The following is a 21903-nucleotide window of genomic DNA, read 5'->3' on the forward strand; positions in this document are numbered from 1 at the left end:
GGGCATGGCTTCCTTACTCCCGACTCAGCTGTCCTCGACTGAAGGCCTTGGGAACCTGCTGCGCTGCATCTATTTCACCCGCCCTGAATTGGTAGGTCGTGCGAGAAAGAAGCAGCTTCGTTTCCGATAAGTAAGTCGGAGGGAAGTAGCAATCCGACTCCGATTGCCACGCCACAGAAGTTGCGGGCCATGATTTGCCACTGCCTCATTGTCTTTGCCTCATGCCACTTTCGATGCAAAATTACATTACTTTGGCAAGCAAACCAGAAGGAAGATGAGGAGAATTTATGAGGAACTCACTACCTGAAAGGGTAGGTGGAAGCGGGACATTGGATAAATGTTTGAAAAGGAAATATTTGTGAGGCTGTGGGAAAGAATGGGGGAGGTGAATTAATTGGAAAGCTCTCCCATAGAGTCAGCACAGGCACAATGGGCCGAATGGTCTCCTTCTGTGTTGTATGACTCTACGATTCGGTCAGCAAATCATGCGAAACATGGTAACTGTAGTAATTAGCACGATTTGTGATACAGCGTTGTAATAAATGGGCTTGTCCACACTCTGCAATATCAATATGTATAAAAATGTAATATGTATAAAAATTTGTACAATACCAATATGTATAAAAACTTGCACAAAGATTTGAATGATAAGCTAGAAACAAAAACAGAAAATGCTGGAAAATCTCAGCAGGAATAACAGCATCTGTGGAGAGAAAGACAGAGTTAACGTTTCGAGTCCGTATAAGAGTCTTCTCTCCACAGACGCTGTTAGACCTGCTGAGCTTTTCCAGCATTTTCTGTTTTGTTTCAGATTGCCAGCACCCGCAGTATTTTGCTTTTATCTTAACGCTAAGTCAGACATTGCTTTTCAGGAAATCAGAGTAGGAGCCTATTGTACAAAAGGAATTTTGTCCTTTGTATTCTTTTTGTTACTTGGTGTGCTTTTATTGAGAGGATAAAGTGCTAAGGCTGAAGAGTGGGATAGATGAGGGTTAATTTCCAGTGGGTACCCCAACAGACAAATATAGTTAATGACAGTATCAAAATAACACAGAAATTTTAATAAGCAGACTTTGACCAGTGAGTTTCCAGAGGAAAGCAAATCTCATTATAGCAGAAGTAAAACCAAGAAACAAGTGGTTCAATAATACCAGGCCCGGGTTTTAAAAAACCCCGCAGACAGAAGGTGGAAAGAGAAGGTTAGGAAGGGAAGGATTTCCACATGCTCACAACGCTTTGGAAGAAAATGCACACTGTCCCTGCCATCTTCGCATCCATGCAAAGTGGTTTTGGGTACACAGCACGTCAAAAGCGGCAGTATAACTGGCCACCTGACACAGTGAGTTCTGACATCCCACCCTAACCCTCCATCCCTGGGAGGCTGTCTTGCACCAATTTCACGTGCGAGCTTTGCGGCCTTAGATGAGGAGTCGTTGAGGCACATCTTACAGGTGAAGCAGTTATTTTCATGTACTCCTTTGATTTTAATATACCGAGCTTGCTGCTCACGAGGTGGTATCCTCTACAGTGGCCGCAGATCAGGCTGCAAGCATGAGCTCCAAGTTTCCGGTCACCTGCCATTTTAATTCTCTGTCCCACTCCCACTCTGACCTCTCTGTCCTCGGCCTGCTACACTGTTCCAATGAAGCTCAACAGAAGCTCGAGGAACAGCACCTCATCTCTCAGTTCGGGACCTTACAGCCTCCTGGACTCAACACTGAGTTGAACAACTTCAGATCATAACCTCTGCCCTGTTTATTGTTTTTGGATGACGGCTGTTGGTGGTGGTTCTGCATTCTTCCCCCACTTACGCCACTTCTAGACTCATCTTTCCTTTCTATATTTGTCCCATTACCATCATCCCTTTTGTCGTTTAATCTCTTCTGCCTTCCACTGTATCACAGACCTTCCATTTTGTTCTTCCCCTTCCTCTGACTCCTGTACTTGCTTAAAACCTGTTCCAGAGCTAATCTTTTCCAGCTCTGTCAATAGGCCATTGACCTGAAAAGTTAACTCTGCTTCTCTCTCCACAGGACTGCTGAGTGTTTCGAGCATTTTCTGTCTCTATTGCGGATTTGCAGCATCTGCAGTATTTTGCTTTTCTATGAGGCTTGATTCCAAAATGGCGAGGATGTAGGGAGGAGCAAGAGGACACTTACCTCCGCTTCATGTTTCACTTCAATTAAGGAGGTCATTATTCTTTCTCTCTCTGTCATTAAAGATCCTATAAGCATAAAAGAAGGATTATTTCCAAACTACTATACATCATTTAGATTTTTTTAAAACTTTAGATCACGATATACTATTTTTATTCATTTTTGGTCAGCTCTCTTGCAATAGAAATAGTAGAACATTCAGCCCCTCAATTAAAGAAAGAAAGACTTGCATTTATGTAGCACCCTTCACAACCTCAAGATATCCCAAAGATGCTTTACAACCAATTAAGTAATTTTGAAATGCAGTCACTGCTGTAACGTCGGAACTTGGCAACCAATTTGCGCACAGCAAGCTCCTACAAACAGCAGTGTGATAATGAACAGCTAATCTGTTTTTGTGATGTTGACTAAAAGATCAATACTGGCCAGAACTCTGGGGATAAGGTCCCTTCTCTTCTTCAAAAGAGTGTCATGAGGTAGTTTATGTCCAGGACAAAGCAGCCCGTTTGATTGGCACCACATCCACAAACATACACTCCCTCCACCACCAACGTACAGTAGCAGCAGTGTGTACCATCTACAAGATGCACTGCAGGAATTCACCGAGGCTTCTTTGACAGCACCTTCCAAACCCACAACCACTACCACCTAGAAGGACAAGGACAGCAGATAGATGGGAACACCACCAACTGGAAATTCCCCTCCAAGTCACTCACCATCCTGACTTGGAAATATATCGGCCGTTCCTTCACTGTCGCTGGGTCAAAATCCTGAAACTCCCTCCCTAACAGCACTGTGGGTGTACCTACACCACATGGACTGCGGCGGTTCAAGAAGGCAGCTCACCACCACCTTCTCAACTAGGGATGGGCAATAAATGCTGGCCCAGCCAGCGAAGTGAACACCCCATGAACGAATAAGAAAAAAACATGAGGGGGCTGATGGGGCCGTGATTTAGTGTCTCATCTGCAGCCCTCTCTCAGTACTTTACTGCACTGGAGTGTCAGCCTAGATTTTTATGCTCAAGTCCTGGAGTTAGGATCTTTGATGATCTATACTTCAACCCTACATATTTGCCTTAGTTCCATGTCCATTGATACCCTTTCCATCTGTTTTTTTCTGAGCCCCATTCTGCACAAATCCCTCACCAGCCAGAGACCCCCTGCAGTCCCTCAAGGAGAGAAAATCACAAGGCCAGCTCTCTCATCTTGGATCTGATTCCCTGCACCATCTTCACTAGGTTACAGGGGAACTATGCCTGAACCTTGGGAATCAGACAGCTCCACCACCAGATGCAAGTGAATATTTCTTTTGCGGTGAGCAATTTTCTTGAACACGGAATTTTACCTTGGTGGGATTTTACTGTCCCGCCGAAGTCAACGGGCAGAATCTTCTGTTCGGCGAGTTGGGTGGGGGGGGGGGGGAGCCCACACACCGACGCGTACAACGACGCGCGATGATGTCGGGCGTGTCCCGATGTCACCACGCCTCATTCCGATCTTCAGTTGGGCGGGCTGCTCACCGGAGTCGGCTGCGCGCCCGCCGAACTATCAAGGGCCTGTTAAAGCCACTAATGAACCAATTAAAGTACTTGTCTGGGCTGTCCGTCCAACCTTAAGCTCGGCGGGGGGGGGCGGGCGAAGAACCCAGGCGGCCTTCGCACTTTTCATGAAACCTCATCCACGGGCAGCATGTGATCTCATGAAGGGCTCATTAATTAAATAAAATGTTTTATGAGAATCCATAAACATGTCCCAGCTCATGTGGCAACGTCACATGGGAGGGGACAGGTCCGAGTAATTTTCTTTTTTCCAATGTTCCATTGTGAAATTAATCTCCCCGAGGCAGGCTGTTTCGCACACATGCCCCGAATCTCCCCCCTCCTCCTCCTCCCGCCACCAAACCACCCCCCCACCCCCCCCCCCACCCCCGCCCCGCCGGCCGCACAGGGAACGCTGAGCTCTACCGGGTGCGCGTCACCCTGGGTGGGCCTTAAGTGGCCCGCCCACGTAAAATGGCGGCGCACATCTGATCGCGGGCGTCAATGGGCTCTGCACCCACCCGCCCGCCCGAAGGTGAGAAAACTCTCCCCCCGTGGCTTTTGGACGGCTCGCTGCATTTCATGGCCCCGCACCCTGCCGTAAGATTAAGTCCCTGTGGTTCAGGTCCTTTCAGAAACGATCATTTCCGCTGCCTCTGGCTTGGAATTGCAGCAGCAGGGTGGAAAAAAAAACAAATCGCACTACATGCATCTCATTTCTAGGGGGCACTCACTCAACAGAGAATGGGAAGGTTTAGCAGGCCAGGCAACAGCCGAGCAGACAAAAAGTTGACACTTCGTCATCACGACATTTGTTTACCGAGACCACGTGTGAACTGTGAATTTCTCTGTTAATTTGACTGCAATAATTAATGCTTCGCAGAAAAATAAAACCGCTGGAGGAAAATATGGCTCGGGAAATAATGACCAGGTTAAAACTGACCTGGTGAAAAACAAACAGCTCAGCGTTTAGCAATACGGGCAAAACGCCCCCCCCGGCTGCATGGTGTTGGGGTACGACTAAGAACGGCCATGAAAGCAGCCCCAGCGTGGTGCAGTTCTCAATTCAGAGTTACCGGTGACGCAAATCAGTAGCACGAACGTGAGGAATTTGATAATATCTGATTGTGAAGCGCGGAGCGAGTGACTAGGAGAACAGAATGCACTGCTCGAGAGGGAGGCAGAGGCGGATGCAATTGGCGGCTTTCAAAGGGGAATTGGCCAAACACCCGAAGATTAAAAGAAATTTGCAGGGTTCTGGGGGAAGCGTGGGGGAGTGGGACTAGCTGAATTGCGTGGAATCTTGTGGCCTTCACCAACAGTGGAGGGACAGGACCATCTGTGGGCCCTGACCTTGCACTGGCTGTCAGGGCCACCCACCTGGGAGATCCTCCGATGGGGGTGGGGTGGGGTGGGGGGAGTGGGGGGTAGGGGGTGGGGGGGGGGGGGTGATGCAATTAAGCAGCTCACAAATGGACAGTTAATTATGCAGATTGGCTACCGGCCGCTGCTGGCCGGTAGCCTCTGCCTGTAATGAGCCACCTCGCTTTCCTCCCAGTCCCGCCTGTGTGCCCGCCCACTTGGGATGAGGAAGATTCTGCCGCAGATAGCCAGCACAGGCTTGACAGGCCGAATGGCCTCCTCCTGTGTTGTAACCGTTCTATACATTGAACTGTTCGAACTCATGTGACACGTTATCCTGTATCAGGTTTTGTGCCCTACATTTGATGCTGAAAGGCTGGGGGTGGGGGGGGGGGGGTGGTGGAGGAAATCAACAAGCAACTTTATCTCAAAAAGGAAGTTACTGAAATTTCTCTCTTTGCAAATTTTTGCATCAGAAAAGAGCTGCGAGTAAAAATTGGTGCAACACGATTTGGCTGGGACCATCACACAAGAACGCTGTCAACTAATCCAAGCTGAGAGCTTAATCCTGCAGCACCTTCTCTAGCGACAAGGAATCCAGAATGTTCTACCCCAGAAAGTTGTGGACGATTACTCGTCAAGATTACTCAAGGCGGAGATCGATAGATTTTTAGACACTCAGGGGGATAGTGCGAGAAGGTGGTGTTGAGTTAGAAGGTCAGCCTTGACCTTGTTGAATGGCCGAACAGGCTCGAAGGGGCCGAATGGCCTACTCCAGCTCCTATTTCTTGTGCTCTTGCCACTTTCCACCAAAATGGTCACCAAGGTAAGAATTTCAGCAGCCAAGATGCAGGACATTGGCTTCATTTGTTCAACACTATGATATTTTGCTTTCCATCAATCTGGGAAAGTTGTCATTACAGCGAGTCTCCTCCAGTCAAGTTGGATTTACACTACAAAGGCAGGGTTAATCAGCAAAGAATAACCATTTCACAATGACACTGCAGCCGCAGTAGAGACATAGCCTCAAGGCGAAACCCTTCGCCACCCGACTCACAGCCTGCGGGGTCATGAGGGTGGCGGTTATGGGGGGAAATGGCAAGGGGAGGCGAACAAATTGGAAAGCTCTTTCATACGGCCAGCACAGGGGTGACAGGCTGAAGGGCCTCTTCCTTCTGTGGCTGCAGATTCGACGATTAAACCATCACTTCCCTTTTGGCTGGTCATGGGGCTGCTTATGGGATTTTTGTTTCTATTTCAGAGTTCCAACATTTACAAGCTTTATTTCCCCCACTTTGTACATCAAGAGCTCAGGTTTAGTTGTGAGCCACACCCCTGCACCCCCAGCTCCTGGTGGTGTGTCTCAACTCCGGCATGGATTTCACCGCTGGCTTAACTGACACTGGGAAAAAATGCACACAGCGCAGCATACCCACGCAATTACATTCTCAGTTGCAGGTGGATCTAGTTGGTAGAACTCTTGCCCAAAATCAGAAGTTTGTGGGTTCGAGCCCCACTTCGGACGTTGAGCACATAATCTAAACAGGCACTAGGGTTTTGTGCTGCATTTTGTATAGCCCGTCATTTGTCCATGACGTAACACTAAAGACCTGTCTATCTATTCAGGCGATATCTATACAGAATTAGGGTGCACCCCTTGTGCGCTGGCCAATATCGGCTTTCAAATACAGAATAATGGACCATTCCATAAGACCATAAGCCCATAGGAGCAGAAATTAGGCCATTCGGCCCATCGAGTCTGCTCCGCCATTCAATCATGGCTGATAAGTTTCTCAACCCCATTCTCCCGCCTTCTCCCCATAACCTTTGATCCCCTTACAAATCAAGAACCTATCTATCTCGGTCTCAAATACACTCAATGACCTGGCCTCCACAGCCTTCTGTGGCAATGAATTCCATAGATTCACCACTCTCTGGCTAAAGAAGTTTCTCCTCATCTCTGTTCTAAAAGGTCTTCCCTTTACTCTGAGGCTGTGCCCTCGGTTCCTAGTCTCTCCTACTAATGGAAACATCTTCCCCACGTCCACTCTATCCAGGCCTTTCAGCATTCTGTAAGTTTCAATCAGATCCACCCTCATCCTTCTAAACTCCATCGAGTATAGACCCAGAGTCCTCAAATGTTCCTCATATGTTAAGCCTTTCATTCCTGGGATCGTTCTCGTGAACCTCCTCTGGACCCTCTCCAGGGCCAGCACATCCTTCCTGAGATACGGGGCCCAAAATTGCTCACAATATTCTAAATGTGGCCTGACCAGAGCCTTATAAAGCCTCAGCAGCATGTCCCTGCTTTTATATTCTAGTCCTCTCGAAATAAATGCCAACATTGCATTTGCCTTCCTAACTACCGACTCAACCTGCAAGTTAACCTTAAGAGAATCCTGTAATAGGACTCCCAAGTCCCTTTGCACTCCAGATTTCTGAATTCTCTCCCCATTTAGAAAATAGTCTATGCCTCTATTCTTCCTACCAAAGTGCATGACCTCACACTTCCCCACGTTGTATTCCATCTGACACTTCTTTTCCCATTCTCCTAACTTGTCTAAATCCTTCTGCAGCCTCCCCGCCTCCTCAATACTATCTGTCCCTCCACCTATCTTTGTATCATCTGCAAACTTAGCCAGAATGCCTTCAGTCCCTTCATCTAGATCATTAATGTATAAAGTGAAAAGTTGTGTCCCAACACTGACCCTTGCGAAACTCCACTAGTCACCAGCTGCCATCCTGAGAAGGACCCCCTTATCCCCACTCTCTGCCTCCTGCCAGACAGCCAACCTTCTATCCATGCTATTGCCTTGCCTCTAACACCATGGGCTCTTATCTTACTGAGCAGCCTCCTGTGCGGCACCTTGTCAAAGACCTTCTGGAAATCCAAGTAGATAACATCCATTGGCTCTCCTTTGTCTAACCTGCTCGTTACCTCCTCAAAGAATTCTAACAGATTTGTCAGGCATGACCTCCCCTTGATGAAACCATGTTGACTTTGCCCTATTTTACCATGTACTTCCAAGCATTCTGAAATCTCATCCTTAATAATGGATTCTAAAATCTTACCAATGACTGAGGTCAGGCTAATTGGCCTATAATTTCCCGTCTTTTGCCTCACTCCCTTCTTAAACAGGGGGGTTACATTAGCGATTTTCCAGTCCTCTGGGACCCTCCCTGCCTCCAGTAATTCCTGAAAGATCACCACTAACGCCTCCACTATCTCTTCAGCTATCTCCTTCAGAATTCTGGGGTGTAATCCATCTGGTCCAGGTGATTTATCCACCTTCAGGCCTATTTATCCACCTTCAGACCTATCAGTTTTCCTAGCACCTTCTCCTTGGTAATGGCCACCATACTCACTTCTGCCCCCCGACTCTCTTGAACTTTGAGGACGTTACTCATGTCTTCCACCGTGAAGACTGATGCAAAGCACCTATTCAGTTCCTCTGCCATTTCTTTGTTCCCCATTACTACTTCTCCAGCGTCATTTTCCAGCGGCCCAATGTCCACTTTTGCCTCTCTCTTACCCTTTATATATCTAAAAAAATTCTTGCAATCTTCTTTTATATTACTGGCTGGTTTACCCTCATATTAAATCTTCTCCCTCCTTATTTCTTTTTTAGTTGTCCTCTGTTGGTCTTTGTAGGCTTCCCAATCCCCTGGTTTCCCACTGCTCTTCGCCGCATTGTATGCTTTCTCTTTAGCTTTTATGCTGTCCCTGACTTCCCTTGTCAGCCATGGTTGCCTCGTCCTCCCTTTAGTATGCTTCTTCTTCCTAGGGATGAATTTTTGCTGTGTCTCCTAAATTACTCCCAGAAACTCCTGCCATTGCTGTTCCACTGTCTTTCCTGCTAGGCTCATCTCCCAGTCAATCCTGGCCAGCTCCTCCCTCATTCAACTGTAATACCGTTACATCTGATTCCAGCTTTTTCCTCTCAAATTGCAGGGTAAATTCTATCATATTATGGTCACTTCCTCCTAAGGGTTCCTTCACCTTAAGCTCCATTATCAAATCTGCCTCATTACACATCACTAAATCTAGAATGGCCTGTTCCCTTGTGGGCTCCACCACAAGCTGCTCCAAAAATCCATCTCGTAGACATTCCAGAAATTCCTTTTCTTGGGATCCACTACCAACCTGATTTTCCCCAGTCTACCTGCATTCGTCCCACTTGCTGTCTCTGGGATCCTGCTGTGTGCATATCTGCTGCTGTTTATGTTTGCATAAGAAGTTACGACGTTTCAAAAAAAAAGGTATAGTTCATGTGAAAAGTTTCAGGATATTCTGAAGGTGTGATCAGATGTTACATCACCTTTAAACAATCTAAATCTTTCACATCCCAAAATAATTTTGCCACATTGAAAGTAATGACTGCAAAAATGAGATGTAAAAATGTTGAAAACATTACAAACATCAATGAATGACTTTCTTTGTTTAAATCTATGCTGGGTGTTCACACAGGAAAAGGAAACTGAGAAAAATGTGCAATCGTCAGTCACAAGTAAGTAATCATCTTCTCAAGGTTCAGGTTATGCCATAAACCAGGACTTTGAAGTTTCTCTGTGTAGGGGGCACCCATTCCTCTAATAAATGCTCCTTGAGAGCCCCTCCTGCAACTACTGACCCATTCTCAGGGAGCCCCTCCTGCAACTACTGACCTGCTCTCGGGGAGTTTTTCCTGCAACTACTGACCCACTCTCGGGGAGCCTCTCGTGCAACTACTGACCCACTCTCAGGGAGCCCCTCCTGCAATTACTGACTCACTCTCGGGGAGCTCCTCCTGCAATTACTGACCCACTCTTGGGGAGCTCCTCCTGCAGCTACTGACCTGCTGTCGGGGAGATTGTCCTGCAATTAGTGACCCATTCTCGGGGAGACCCTCCTGCAACTACTGACCCGCTCTTGGGGAGACCCTCCTGCAATTACTGATACAATCCTAGGTCCCCCTGCCTTATAGATACTTGCACACGTTTAGGAATGCTCTTCAAATGGCAAACTGCCAAATAAACCTAACGTGTCTCTAACCCCCAAAATGGCTCCATTAAGGACAAATGACACTGCCATTGAAGAATGTCCTTTTCTGAAGTATACAGCTATACATAAAGACTTGCATTTATATAGCACTTTGCCAGATCACCGGACATCCCAAAGCTCTTTATACCCAATAAAGTACATTTTGAAATGTAGCTACTGTCGTAATGTAGGAAACGCAGCTTCCAATGTACGTGCTGCAAGCTCCCACAAACAGCAATGTAATAATGACCAGATTATCTGTTTTTGTGATGCTGATTGAAGGATAAATATTGGTCAGGGCACCAGGGAGAACTCCCCTGTTCCTCTTTGAAATCGTGCCATGGGATCTTTTACATCTACCAGAGCAAGAGTTGGGGCCTCCATTCAATGTCTCATCTGAAAGACGGCATCTCTAACAGTGCAGCACTCCCTCAGTGAACTGTGAAGCATCAGCCTTGATTTTTGTATTCAAGCCCTGGCCTCGGCTGACAAATTCTTCACTTGCCTGGGTGAGTGCAGCTCCAACAACACTCAAGAAGCTCGACATCATGCACCACCTTAAACATTCACTCCCTCCACCATTGATGCACAGTGCCAGCAATGTGTATCATCTACAAGATGCAATGCAGTAAATCACCAGAGATCCTTCAATAGCATCTTCAAAACCCATGACTTCTACCACCTAGGAGAACAAGGACAGCAGGTGCATGGGAACACCACCGCCTGCAAGTTCCCCTCCAAGTCACACACCATCCTGACTTGTAAATATATCACCGTTTCTTCATTATCCCTGGATTGGAATCCTGGATCTCCCTCCCTAACAGCACTGCACTCCCTAACAGTCCACACGGACTGCAGCCGTTGAAGAAGGCAGCTCACCACCACCTTCTCAAGGGCTACTAGGGATCATCAACAAATATTGGCCTAGCCAGCGATGCCCACATCCCAGGGACAAAGAGAGAAAAAAGATCAAAGAGCTATAGCAAACAGAGAAGACCCCTGGATGGCTCATTGTTCAACTGAGGGTGTTGGTTCCAACTGGTTTTAGCACTCCTGGGCAACAAAAAGAATAATTGGCTGGGGTTCCTGTTCTTGATCAGTTTTCAGTAATCCCTGAGGAAAAGTGCTTACGTATGATACTTGGTGGGATGCGGATTAGGCTGATTAGCCTTTAGACCAAGATAGTATCTCAACATCCGTGGGTCCATACCCCAGCAAGGAGCAAACCCCTTAAGGAGAGGAGAAAATTGGTAGGCAAGTGTCACAAAGGAAAATACGCCATTAAAAAATATACTTTGTCCTGACCAACGTTTATCCTTTAATCGACGTCACTAAAACGGATTATCTGGTCATGGCTCTGAAGATGGGTCATACGGACTCGAAACGTTAACTCTGTTTATCTCTCCACAGATGCTGTCAGACCTGCTGAGATTTTCCAGCATTTTTCTGTTTTTATTATCTGGTCATACTTCCTTTCTAATGAAGAATGAACACACAGCGGGTGCCCCTAAGAGAATTACAGGTTTACTCCAATTGTTTCGGGTGCGTGAGAACAGGAGTGAACCACTTGCCTCCCAGGTCTACTCCAACATTCAAAACAAAAACAGAAACAGAAACACCTGGAGAAACTCAGCGGGTCCGGCAGCGTCTGCGGAGGAGAGCACAGTTCACGTTTCGAGTCCTCATGACCCTTCAACAGAACAGGCATACTTTTTCTACTCCAACATTTAATTAGGCCCATTTGACCTGTACCTTAACTCCATTTACCTGCATTTGCCTCATATCCCCTGGTACCGAGGTACCAAAAGAAAATCGATCTCAGCCTTGAAAGCTCCAATTTCCTCAGCATTTTGCAGTCTTTTGGGGAAAGATCATTTCAAGTTTATGCCAAGCTCTCTGTGAGAAAATCCTTCCCAATTTGACCTCGAAATGGCCCAGCTCCGATTTGAAAATACCCCCCTCCCCGCCAGATTCTGGATTCCCCTTGCCAAAGGGAATAGTTTCTCCGCATCGACCCCTCAATTCCTTTAATCATCCTAAACACCTCAAGGGCATCACCCTTAATCTTCTATGCTCGAGGGATTACAAACCAAGTCTATGGAGTTTAATATTAATATTTAATATTTTAATAATATTTTGATATATTACATACCCTGCACTTTAAGGTTTTGGGCAAGAGATATAGGCGAGTCTGGTTTGAGGAAAAGCTTTTTTTTTAAACGCAGCGAGTGGGAATGACCTGGAACTTGCTGGCTGGATGGGCACTCGAGGGAACCAGACCTGGGGCAGACTTGGATTGAGAGCCGGCATGGGATGCGATGGGTTCAATGGCCTTCTTCCGTTCCTTCATGTCTATAAGCTTCATCAGTTAACCTTTTCTAATAATTTAACTCTTTCAGCCGCAGTGTCATTCGGGTGAACTGGGGCCACATTTCCTCCAAGGCCAGCATATGCTCCCTGAGGTGGGGTGCCCACAATGATCATAGTTACTCCAAATGGGGTGTAACTAAGGCTCTGCATAACTGCAGCGTAATTCCCTCCTCTTTCCAGCTGGTTCGGGCCCCATCGATTGTTTCGGTTTGTAAATTCTAGAACCTCAGAGTTGTCACAGGAAGTTCTAGATTCCTCCAGCCAATGAACCACACAAAAAAATACATTGCAACCAAGTGGTCTTCTCTTTGGAGACGTGTGAAATTTCATCTGTATGCGCGTCACTGTCAAAGAGAAAGACGACCAATCATCTCACGTTAGTTTCTCTGACCTTGACTACATGACCTCTCGTCCCCCTCAGAATCAGAGCCAGGAATTTACCAGCAGGTGCCAACCTATGGAAACCTCCCTCGGCAAAAAACCTCCAATTGGCCTCTCGGCTGCTTGCAGAGTCCACTTCCCCCACAGCGAATATGAACGGCAGCCTTAAAAACAGACAAAGGCAGGGTAGACACAGCTCCCGTCACAACAGGGAAACATTTCTCCAACCGACCGCACCACCTGCGAGCAATGCCAGGGAGGGACCATCCAGGATATGCGGCTGGCACCTTATCTTAGCCAACGAAAAGTGAATGGGTTTCGTTTATAATTGCTAAATTGTCGCTTCGTAGTACAGAACTTGAAGAAAGGAGACACACGGCGAAGCTTTTTGCCAAGTGCTGGTCAGGACAGATTCACAAGAATACCAAAAAAATTTGGCGTTCTTGCGGATGTGTCAAGTTGAGTGCAAGACGAAAAGCTTCCACAGCCCGCCTCCTTTTTTTCTCAGCAATGCTCAAATCACTAAATTGCACGGCTACGTTACCCTCTTGCCCGGCAGAAGCTAATTCCAGGAATAATTTTACAATGGGGATGAGAAACATGCACGGCCACAATCTCAAAGCTGGAGGACGTGGCTTGCTCAAAGGGCCAGCACAGACATGATGGGCCAAATGGCCTCCATTTTGGGCTGTTAAGTTTGTATAGTTGTGCCTCATCACCATCACCTTCTCTGTTCACCCCCCCCCCCCCCATGTTCTTATCCCCAACACCCACTTCTTTACTCAACCTCACCTGTCAACCTCAATGCTCCATTTTAGGCAGGTCACGTGTGCCGGCTCCTCCATCACCCCTCCCCCACCCACCCACCCACCCACCTGTTGATCCCGGTCACGTGTCCCTGCTCCTTCTTGCCCCCTCCCCCTCTCCCTCCCCCACTCCCGAGCCGCGCAACCTTGTATCCACCATCGGTCGTTGGGATTCGAACCGTCTTCGAGGGGGGGAAGAGGGAGGCGCTCGCGCGGCAAGGAGGGGGCGGGGCGAAGGAGATGGAGAGAGAGAGAGAGAGAGAGAGAGACGGGCCTCAAGGAGAGCCCGAAGCTGATTGGTTAACCCTGGCACGGGAACGGCGCCGTGATTGGATTGAGGCCTGTTGCTACCTGCCCGGGAGGGAGGGAGGGAGGGGGGGGGAGGGGCGGAGGTGGTGGCTGCGCGAGCTGCGGCGGTGGCTGGGATAGGATCTGCCTTCACACCGTCTCCGGGCGGTGCCGGGGGAGGTCGGGTCCTGTCGCTTTCTCCTCGTCACTTGTTTTATTTTTCAATTCGCCCGTTCGGTTTCTCCCACCCCTCTCCCACTTGATTTTTTTTTTCTCTTTGGCGTTTGGGTGGCTGAGAAAATTAAATGCTGCAAAATTTTGGACTTTAAAAAATCTTGTTATAATTAGGGTGTCATTTTGTTGCATTCTGGCTTGTTTGCCCCCCCCCCCCCCCAAACATCCCCTGGTCCAAATCCTCCCCAAGTATATGAAAATAACAGCCTCCAGAACATTTCTCATCCCCCTGAAATATATTTCAGGTGATTTCCAGCACTTGCAATGTCCAAAGGCGAAAGGAATGCACTCCACTTTTTTTTTTTAAGATTCAGGAATTTTAAAATTTAAACAACCCATTTGCCAGACCAGTTTGGGATCTATGGGCTTGTGGAAATGTAATTTTCCAGCGAGAAAGTGATAATTAAACAGATAAATTGGGAATTGACGCAAGAGGCGGAATAATAAGGTCATAATTTCTATCTGTAATATAATTAGAATACACAGCTTCTGCCAAAGCTATGTTTGCCGATCGAGAGAGACACGGGGGATATGGCCAACAATCGTATGGAAAAATTAATTAAATAGGGCCTTTCATGACTCCAGGACATCCCAAAGTACTTTAACAATGTCAACTTTAAGCGTACCTTCTTGTAATGTCAGCATTGATTCAGGAGTAGCACGCGGGCCTCTGTGTCCAAAGATTGCCGGTTCAAGTTCCACTCCACAGACTTGACCACATAATCCAGGCTGACGCTCCCGGTGCAGCACTGAGGGAGTGCGACACTGTCGGAGGTGCTGACTTACGGATGAGACATTAAACCGAGACGCCGTCTGCCCTCGCAGGTGGAAGCAATAGATCCGATGGGCATTTTGCCAAAGAAGAGCAAGGGAGTTATCCCAGGCCAATATTTATCCCTCAGTCAACATCACAAAAATAGGTTATCTGGTTAACATCGTGTGGCTGTTTGTGGGAGCACGCTGTGTGCAAATTGGCTGCCCCATTTCCTACATTACAGCAGTGCCTACACTTCAAAAATACTTCATTATCTGCAAAACACTTGGGGATGTGATGCGGCCATGAAAGGCTCTAAATAAATGCAAATCTTTTTCTTTATCTCTCAGACAAATTACATAGAAAATACAGCACAACATTACTAAAACAGATTATGACACAATCACGGATATGTTACAGGACAGAAGGAGACCCGTTTGACCTGTCGTGTCTGCGAATGAGCAATACACTAGGTGCTATTCCCCCATCTCTTCCCCATATTCTGCACAGTCTTTCTTTTCAGATAATAATCCATTTGTCCCTTGAATACCTCGATTAAACAGGGCTCCACTACACTCTTCTGATCATTAATTTCAATGCTGTTTGTGGAATCTTGCTCTTATGTCAATTGGGCACCATGTTTACCTACATTATAACAGTGACTGCACTTTAGAAAGTACTTTGGAATGTCTCACCATCATGAAAGGCTGTATATAAATTTTAATTCTCATGCAATTTCTAGGAATTTCCCCTATGGTTCTCCCAATCGGTTATCATAACTTCAATGGAAACTATGGATGCTAAACATAAATAGGGCATCTGCTGATCTTCCCAGCAGCTGATTGAAAGGACCATGAAGGAAATTCCCTCAAAATGTATTAACCACCTTATTTACAGAATGCGTTTCCTGTCACACTTTCCTTTGTTGCACACTATTGTGAAACAGCATACCCACTGACTCACCATGAAAATAACCACAGGACATTTGATAGTCAGTGTCATTTACAAATGAAAGGAATTCCTATTCATGCTCATCTTTTATTATGTGGTTTATGAAATCTAAATATGAGCTAGATTTGACCTTTCTTTAAAGAGTGTTGTGGCACAGTGGATTGTAAATGCTGAGCTGTTCAAATCCCAGAAGGAAACTTAAAACAACTGCAACTGTTTTACAATTTGTATTTATTTTGAGATGTGTGCCTTGAATTCAGTAGTAATAAGACCACCGAGTCTTATAGGTGTCTAACAAAACTAAGTTAAACCTTTATTAAATTTAAAAAAATGATTTTTAAGCACATACAAAGGCTTACAAATTACTACTATAATAACTTCTAAATCCCTTGCTTAATCTGACTCCCAGTTACACCTCTTGTAAGGCAACAGTAAAACACATAGATTTAAACAGACCCAAGCAAAGCACACCCTGGACAGTTGAATTCAAAGTGACTTTTTCTCAGTTACGGTTCCTTGTAGACAGCAGCTCAAGGCTTAGGTGTTGGGGGCTTTTCACACTTGTGTTAGATCTTAAGGCTCCTGCTCTTGCGCAGTCTTCTCTCCTTCATATTTTTCCCTTCGAATGCAAATTCCCATTGTTTCACAATGTTTTTGGACTTTACCTCTCTAATAGTAAAAATCTATCATAGTACTAATTTTACCAGTAATCTTTGGGCAAAGTAAACACACTGTTTCTTAACTTCTTCAGGCTCGTGTAACATTTCACCCCCTCTTTTGAATTCAAACTACTCTGGTTTATTTAATCATACAAATGTCTCCTTTACACCTCACATTCTAAAACTTAACCCATCTTTATCTATTTAGCATTTCAAACCTAGCTTCTCTTCTTACATCAAAGCCTTCAGACTAGCTGTCTTTAATTCAGTTAAGTTCCACACACACACACACACATACACAGACCATAGACACAGACCCCACTATTACTCTACAATAAATTCCAATAACATTATGCAAATTATTATATCTTCCTGACAAGTGTAAATGTTCCTCTGTTTCCCTGCATCAATTATAACCCATAAGCAGTTAACATCTGAAGTGTTTCACCAGTTAAACTATTTGCTATGTGGTGTGCAAGATTGGGTTTCAGATGGCCCTCCCTCCAGTTTTCTGTCCCTGCGGGGAGGTGGATCATCTTTTAAATTCATTCTTGGAATAGGAGTGTCACTGGCAGGGCCAGCATTTACTTTCAAAGGCTAATTGCCCTTGAGTAAGTGGTGATGAGACTTGTACAGCTGAGTAGAGTAGCTTGCTAGGCCATTTCATTGGGAAGTTAAGAGTCAACCACACTGGTGTGGGTCTGGAGTCACATATAGAACAAGCATAGGTCCAAGTAAGGATTGCCAAGTTCCTCCCCTAAAGGATGTTAGTGAGTAGTGGTAGTGATCTGCCTAAGGCAGGTCTACTGCACATTTCTCCATTCCTCAGGCTCTTTAGTTGCTCGTAGGATCCTCCCATTTTCAAATTTTTCCCCCAAAGCCTGTCCACCATCTACAAGGCATAAGTCAGGAGTGTGATGGAATATTCTCCACTTGCCTGGATGAGTGCAGCTCCCACAACACTCAAGAAGCTCGACACCATCCAGGACAAAGCAGCCCACTTGATTGGCACCACATCCACAAACATTCACACCCTCCACCACCGACGCACAATGGCAGCAGTGTGTGTACCATCTGCAAGATGCACTGCAGGAACTTACCAGGGCTCCTAGGACAGTACCTTCTAAACCCAAGATCTCTACCACCTAGAAAGACAAGGGTAGCAGGTAGATGGGAACAGCGCCACCTAGAAGTTCCCCTCCAAGCCACTCAGCATCCTGACTTGGAAATATACCAGCCGTTCCTTCATTGTTGTTGGGTCCTGGAACTCCCTCTGTAATAGCACTGTGGGTGTACCTAGACCACAGGGACTGCAGTGGTTCAAGAAGGCAGCTCACCACCATCTTCTCAAGGGCAATTAGGGATGGCAAATAAATCCTGGCCCAGCCAGTGAAGCCCAGATCCCGTGAATGAATAAAAAAAATTTCAAGTTGCCCAACATCGTCATTTCCTTTCTCATTTCCGGTCTACATCTCTTTAATCTTCCTTCAACCTCCTCCTTCAGCAACTTCTCGTGCCTTAGAATATGGCCTATCCAACCTTGTTGCTGTTTGATGATATTTCACTAGTGGTCTTTCCTCCACTACCATATCCTGAGACTGTCTTCATTGCTTGTGTCCTCTCCAACTGACCTGCCCCATCCTGCTCCAGAACCACATTTCACAACTTTCTACTACTTGGATGTCCGATTTATGACAATCTGGTAGTTTCGTGATCATTGTGAATGAGATTGGCATCTTATTCTCAATTTATTGATTAATTGAATTTAACCTCCTGCAATTACTGTGGTGGGACTTGAACTCATCTCTGGAGCATTAGCCTGGGCCTTGGGCCTACTGATTCTCATTGGTATAAGAATATAAAATAAATATGGATGAAGAAGGCCATTTGTCTCATCTTATTTTAGGCAGCTGCGGGAACCTAAAATATCCCATCAAAGCATTCAGCTAATTGGATGTCTACGTTGACCACAGTGGTATGAAAGAGTTTCTTGACATCACTTGGTGGAGATTGCCAATTCACTGGAGCGGGGAATGAACCCCTGTGTCCCTTACATCAATGGAGTGCTAAAGTTTGCATAACTTAACAACAGACTGATATCTCTTCATATTGCAGTCTTTCTCAGACACAGGCTGGAATTTAATGCCCTCCCCCAAGGCGAGTTTGGGAAGGTGATAGACGGGGACCCCGCTGCTTCTCTGCCTTTACCTCAGTTAAGCCTGGAGCAGGAAGACATGTGGACACCCTTCCCACCCCATTGCCAATTGAGGGCCTTAAACGGCCAATGAATGTCCACTTAAGGATCTCATCCAGCCACCACTGGTATCCAACCAGCGCCGGGTGGCAGACTTGCCATGCGGGAAGCCTGAAAAACAAACCCTGTCAGCGCCTGATCAAGGGATCCAGCAGCTAGGCCGATGTCCCAGTGAACGGAGGTGGGCCTTCTAGCTTTCCGACCTTGCCATTCGCCTTCCTCTATTGCCACCTCGGACCTACCTCCAGCAGTGACATGACTCCATCCCGCCCCACCTCCCCTGGGGTGAGGAAGGTGGGGAGCCTCCTTCACGGAGATGGTTTGTGGGTTCAGGAACTTCTCATCTTCTTTACGAGACTATTATCTTCGGGATGTACTTTAGATATCAGCTTTGGTAGCTCTCTCAGCCCCGAGTCAGAAGGGTTGTGGGTTTAAGTCCCACTCCAGGACTTGAGCACAAAAATCAAAGCTGACACTCCAGTGCAGTACTGAGGGTGTGCTGCACTGTCGGAGGTGCTTCTTTTCGGTGAGACGTTAAAATGAGGCCTTGTCTGCTCTCTCAGATGGACGTAAAAGATTCCATGGCACTTTTTTGAAGAAGAGCAGGCAAGCTATCCCCAGTATCCTGGTCAATATTTATCCCTCAATCGGCATCACAGACAGCAAATGATCATCTAGTCATTAGGGCATTGCTGTGTGGGAGCTTGCTGTGCACAATTTGGCTGCTGCGTTTCCTACATTACAGCAGTGACCACATTTCAAAAGTACTTCATTGGCTGTAAAGCACTTTGAGACGTCCTGAGGTTGGGAACAGCACTGTATAAATGCCAATCTTTCGTCCGTTCTTTATTTTCATCCTGATTTCAGTTTGACACTCTTCCTCATTCTTTGTGCTAGACTTCAACCTTTTTCCTCTCACCCCCCTTTTTTCTGTTCTCTTTACCTCTCTTTCACCCTGCTCCACCTTCTATATGAAAACCCAGTTGCTCACTCTCTTCTGCTCATTCCCCCTTTTCTCATTCACCTTTCCCCAATTTCCATCGCTTCACCTTGGGCGGTCGTGCCTTCAGCTGCCTGGGTCCCAGGCTCTGGAATTCCCTCCCTACACCTCTCCACCTCCCTACCTCACTTTCCTCCTTTTAAGACACTCCTTAAAACCTACCTCTCTGACCAAGCTTTTGGTCAACCCACCTGAAATCTCCTTATGTGGTCCGGTGTCATACTTCGTTTTATGGTGCTTCCATGGAGTGCCTTGGGACCTTTCATTATGTTAAAGACGTTGTGTTTTTTGACGCTACTCTTGATGTCTTGCGTCTCCTGCATGCACCACATAGCCATTGAAAACACACGCTGCCAATTGAATGCAATTGTAATTAAGGATTTGGGATTGATGGACTTGAAGTAGGAATCACAACATGGGAATTTGTAGTCAATCATCCCCTGAGAGTGTACTTGTATGTCATTTGCACTCTATGACTTAATATGCTAATAACACTTAAAGTAAACTAGAGTTTCATACGTTTATTTTCCTGATTGCTACTACCCACTGCTAAAAAGCCTATTTCTTAATGCCACCATGATTTATGTAATTTCAATGTTATTACCAAAAGACTCAAGTATTTTCAAGCATTTTTCTCATGTTTCATACGCACAGTAGCAGCTGTGTTGGAGTGTGCTACAAGTCTGTAAGTCAATTGAGGAAGTCAGGTGCTGGCATATAATCCTCGAGAAGCTAATTAGCATCCCGACATTATGTTGCCGGGTTGTAAAACAAAAGTATTTTTCCTCTGTTATATAGGATTATGGCAGCAGCTCTAAATGGGAATTATTACTTCCTTAATTATTTTGTCTTAAGTTAACATACATGAGCACGCCCTTCTGCATAAACCGGTGTTATGCACCTGCCTGCTGTCGTTCTTTATTTCTGTTTTAATTCTTAAAACGTTTCATTTTTAAGCCTCGGTTCCTGAGCGGGTTTTGACTGAAGCTTTGCACCTTATGGTACTAAGGCCCAGACAATTCCCGACTGCATTGTCAGCCTGTGCTGAATTGATTGACCTTAATCTAGGCTGTGTTAAGAGGAAAGACTTGCATTTATAAAGCCCTTTTCATGACCACCAAACACCTTTACAGCCAATGACGTACTTTGATATTGCATTTTGAGGAATTCACATGCGCTTTCGCGTATATATTTTGTGAAGGCATTAGGCGTGGAAGGAGTTTATTTCTTGGCCAAGTGGTGTTTCTGGTGAGCGAAATAGAGTCATTACAGCACAGAAGGAGGCCGTTTGGCCTGTCAAATCTATGCCGGCTCTCTGTAGAGCAATCCAGTCAGTCCCATTCCCCACAGTTTATTTCCCTCAAAGTGCCCATTCAATTTCCCCTTGAAATCACCGTCACCACTTCCACCACAGACCTCACAGGTAGTGAATTCCAGAATACGCTCTGGAGTAGTTGGTAAGGAAAGTCAAACAATTCAGGAAGGTCTGACCATATTGGGCATAAAGCAGAAAGCTTAGTGAATAAAACCAGCTTCGTTTGCCTATTAAGCACCCTTCTGTTTGTGATATCCTCAAGGGAATTGACTTGGAGGAGTTGATGATTTTCATGGGAGCTGAGGTAGCATTGCCAAACGTGGCCTTTTCCCCAGGGTGTTTGTATTGTTTTGTTATTTATTTCCAACTGTTTGCTTGCAGCTGCAATAAGATCATGGCTGATCTGATTGTGGCCTCAACTCCATTTTCCTGCCCGTCCCCCCATAACCCTGGAGTCCCCTGTAGATCCGGAATCTGCTTAACTCAGCCTCGAATATATTCAATGACTCAGCCTCCACTGCTTTCTGGGGAAGAGAATTCTAAAGATTACTGGCCCTCTGAGAGAAGAAATTCCTCCTCGCTGTCATAAATGGGAGACCCCTTATTCTGAAACTGTGCCCCCTAGTTCTAGATTCCCCACGAGGGGAAACAATTCTCTCCATGGCAACGCCTCTACCAATCAGAGTCCACTTGTCAACCATTCAGCACTCTCTTCTCATACAGTATAAATATGTAGCTGCCCCCTGACATTGGTATTTTCTTGCAAATTGTCCTGATGAGTGCAAAACTGAAAAGCTTCCACAAAACATGTCT

General features: G+C 46.1%; 1 protein-coding gene across 4 annotated transcripts in view; it reads right to left on the bottom strand.

The window, feature by feature from the left end:
* LOC121272498 (meiosis initiator protein-like) overlaps positions 1-13664 on the bottom strand; it is a 58599-nt gene extending 44935 nt beyond the window's left edge. For 3 of the 4 annotated variants that reach the window (XM_041179110.1, XM_041179107.1, XM_041179111.1), the window contains exons 1-3: positions 13622-13663; positions 12840-12993; positions 2160-2224 (exon numbers count right to left, since the gene is read on the bottom strand). In XM_041179110.1, the coding sequence (XP_041035044.1) occupies positions 2160-2216 (57 nt within the window). In that variant the 5' untranslated portion in view covers positions 2217-2224; positions 12840-12993; positions 13622-13663. Of the gene's footprint in view, positions 1-2159; positions 2225-12839; positions 12994-13621 lie in introns of all 4 variants that reach the window. The other variant, XM_041179108.1, reaches the window with a different exon arrangement.
* Positions 13665-21903: the final 8239 nt, after the last annotated feature.

The sequence above is a fragment of the Carcharodon carcharias genome, chromosome 34 (genome assembly GCF_017639515.1).
Source record: "Carcharodon carcharias isolate sCarCar2 chromosome 34, sCarCar2.pri, whole genome shotgun sequence".
Taxonomy (NCBI): domain Eukaryota; kingdom Metazoa; phylum Chordata; class Chondrichthyes; order Lamniformes; family Lamnidae; genus Carcharodon; species Carcharodon carcharias.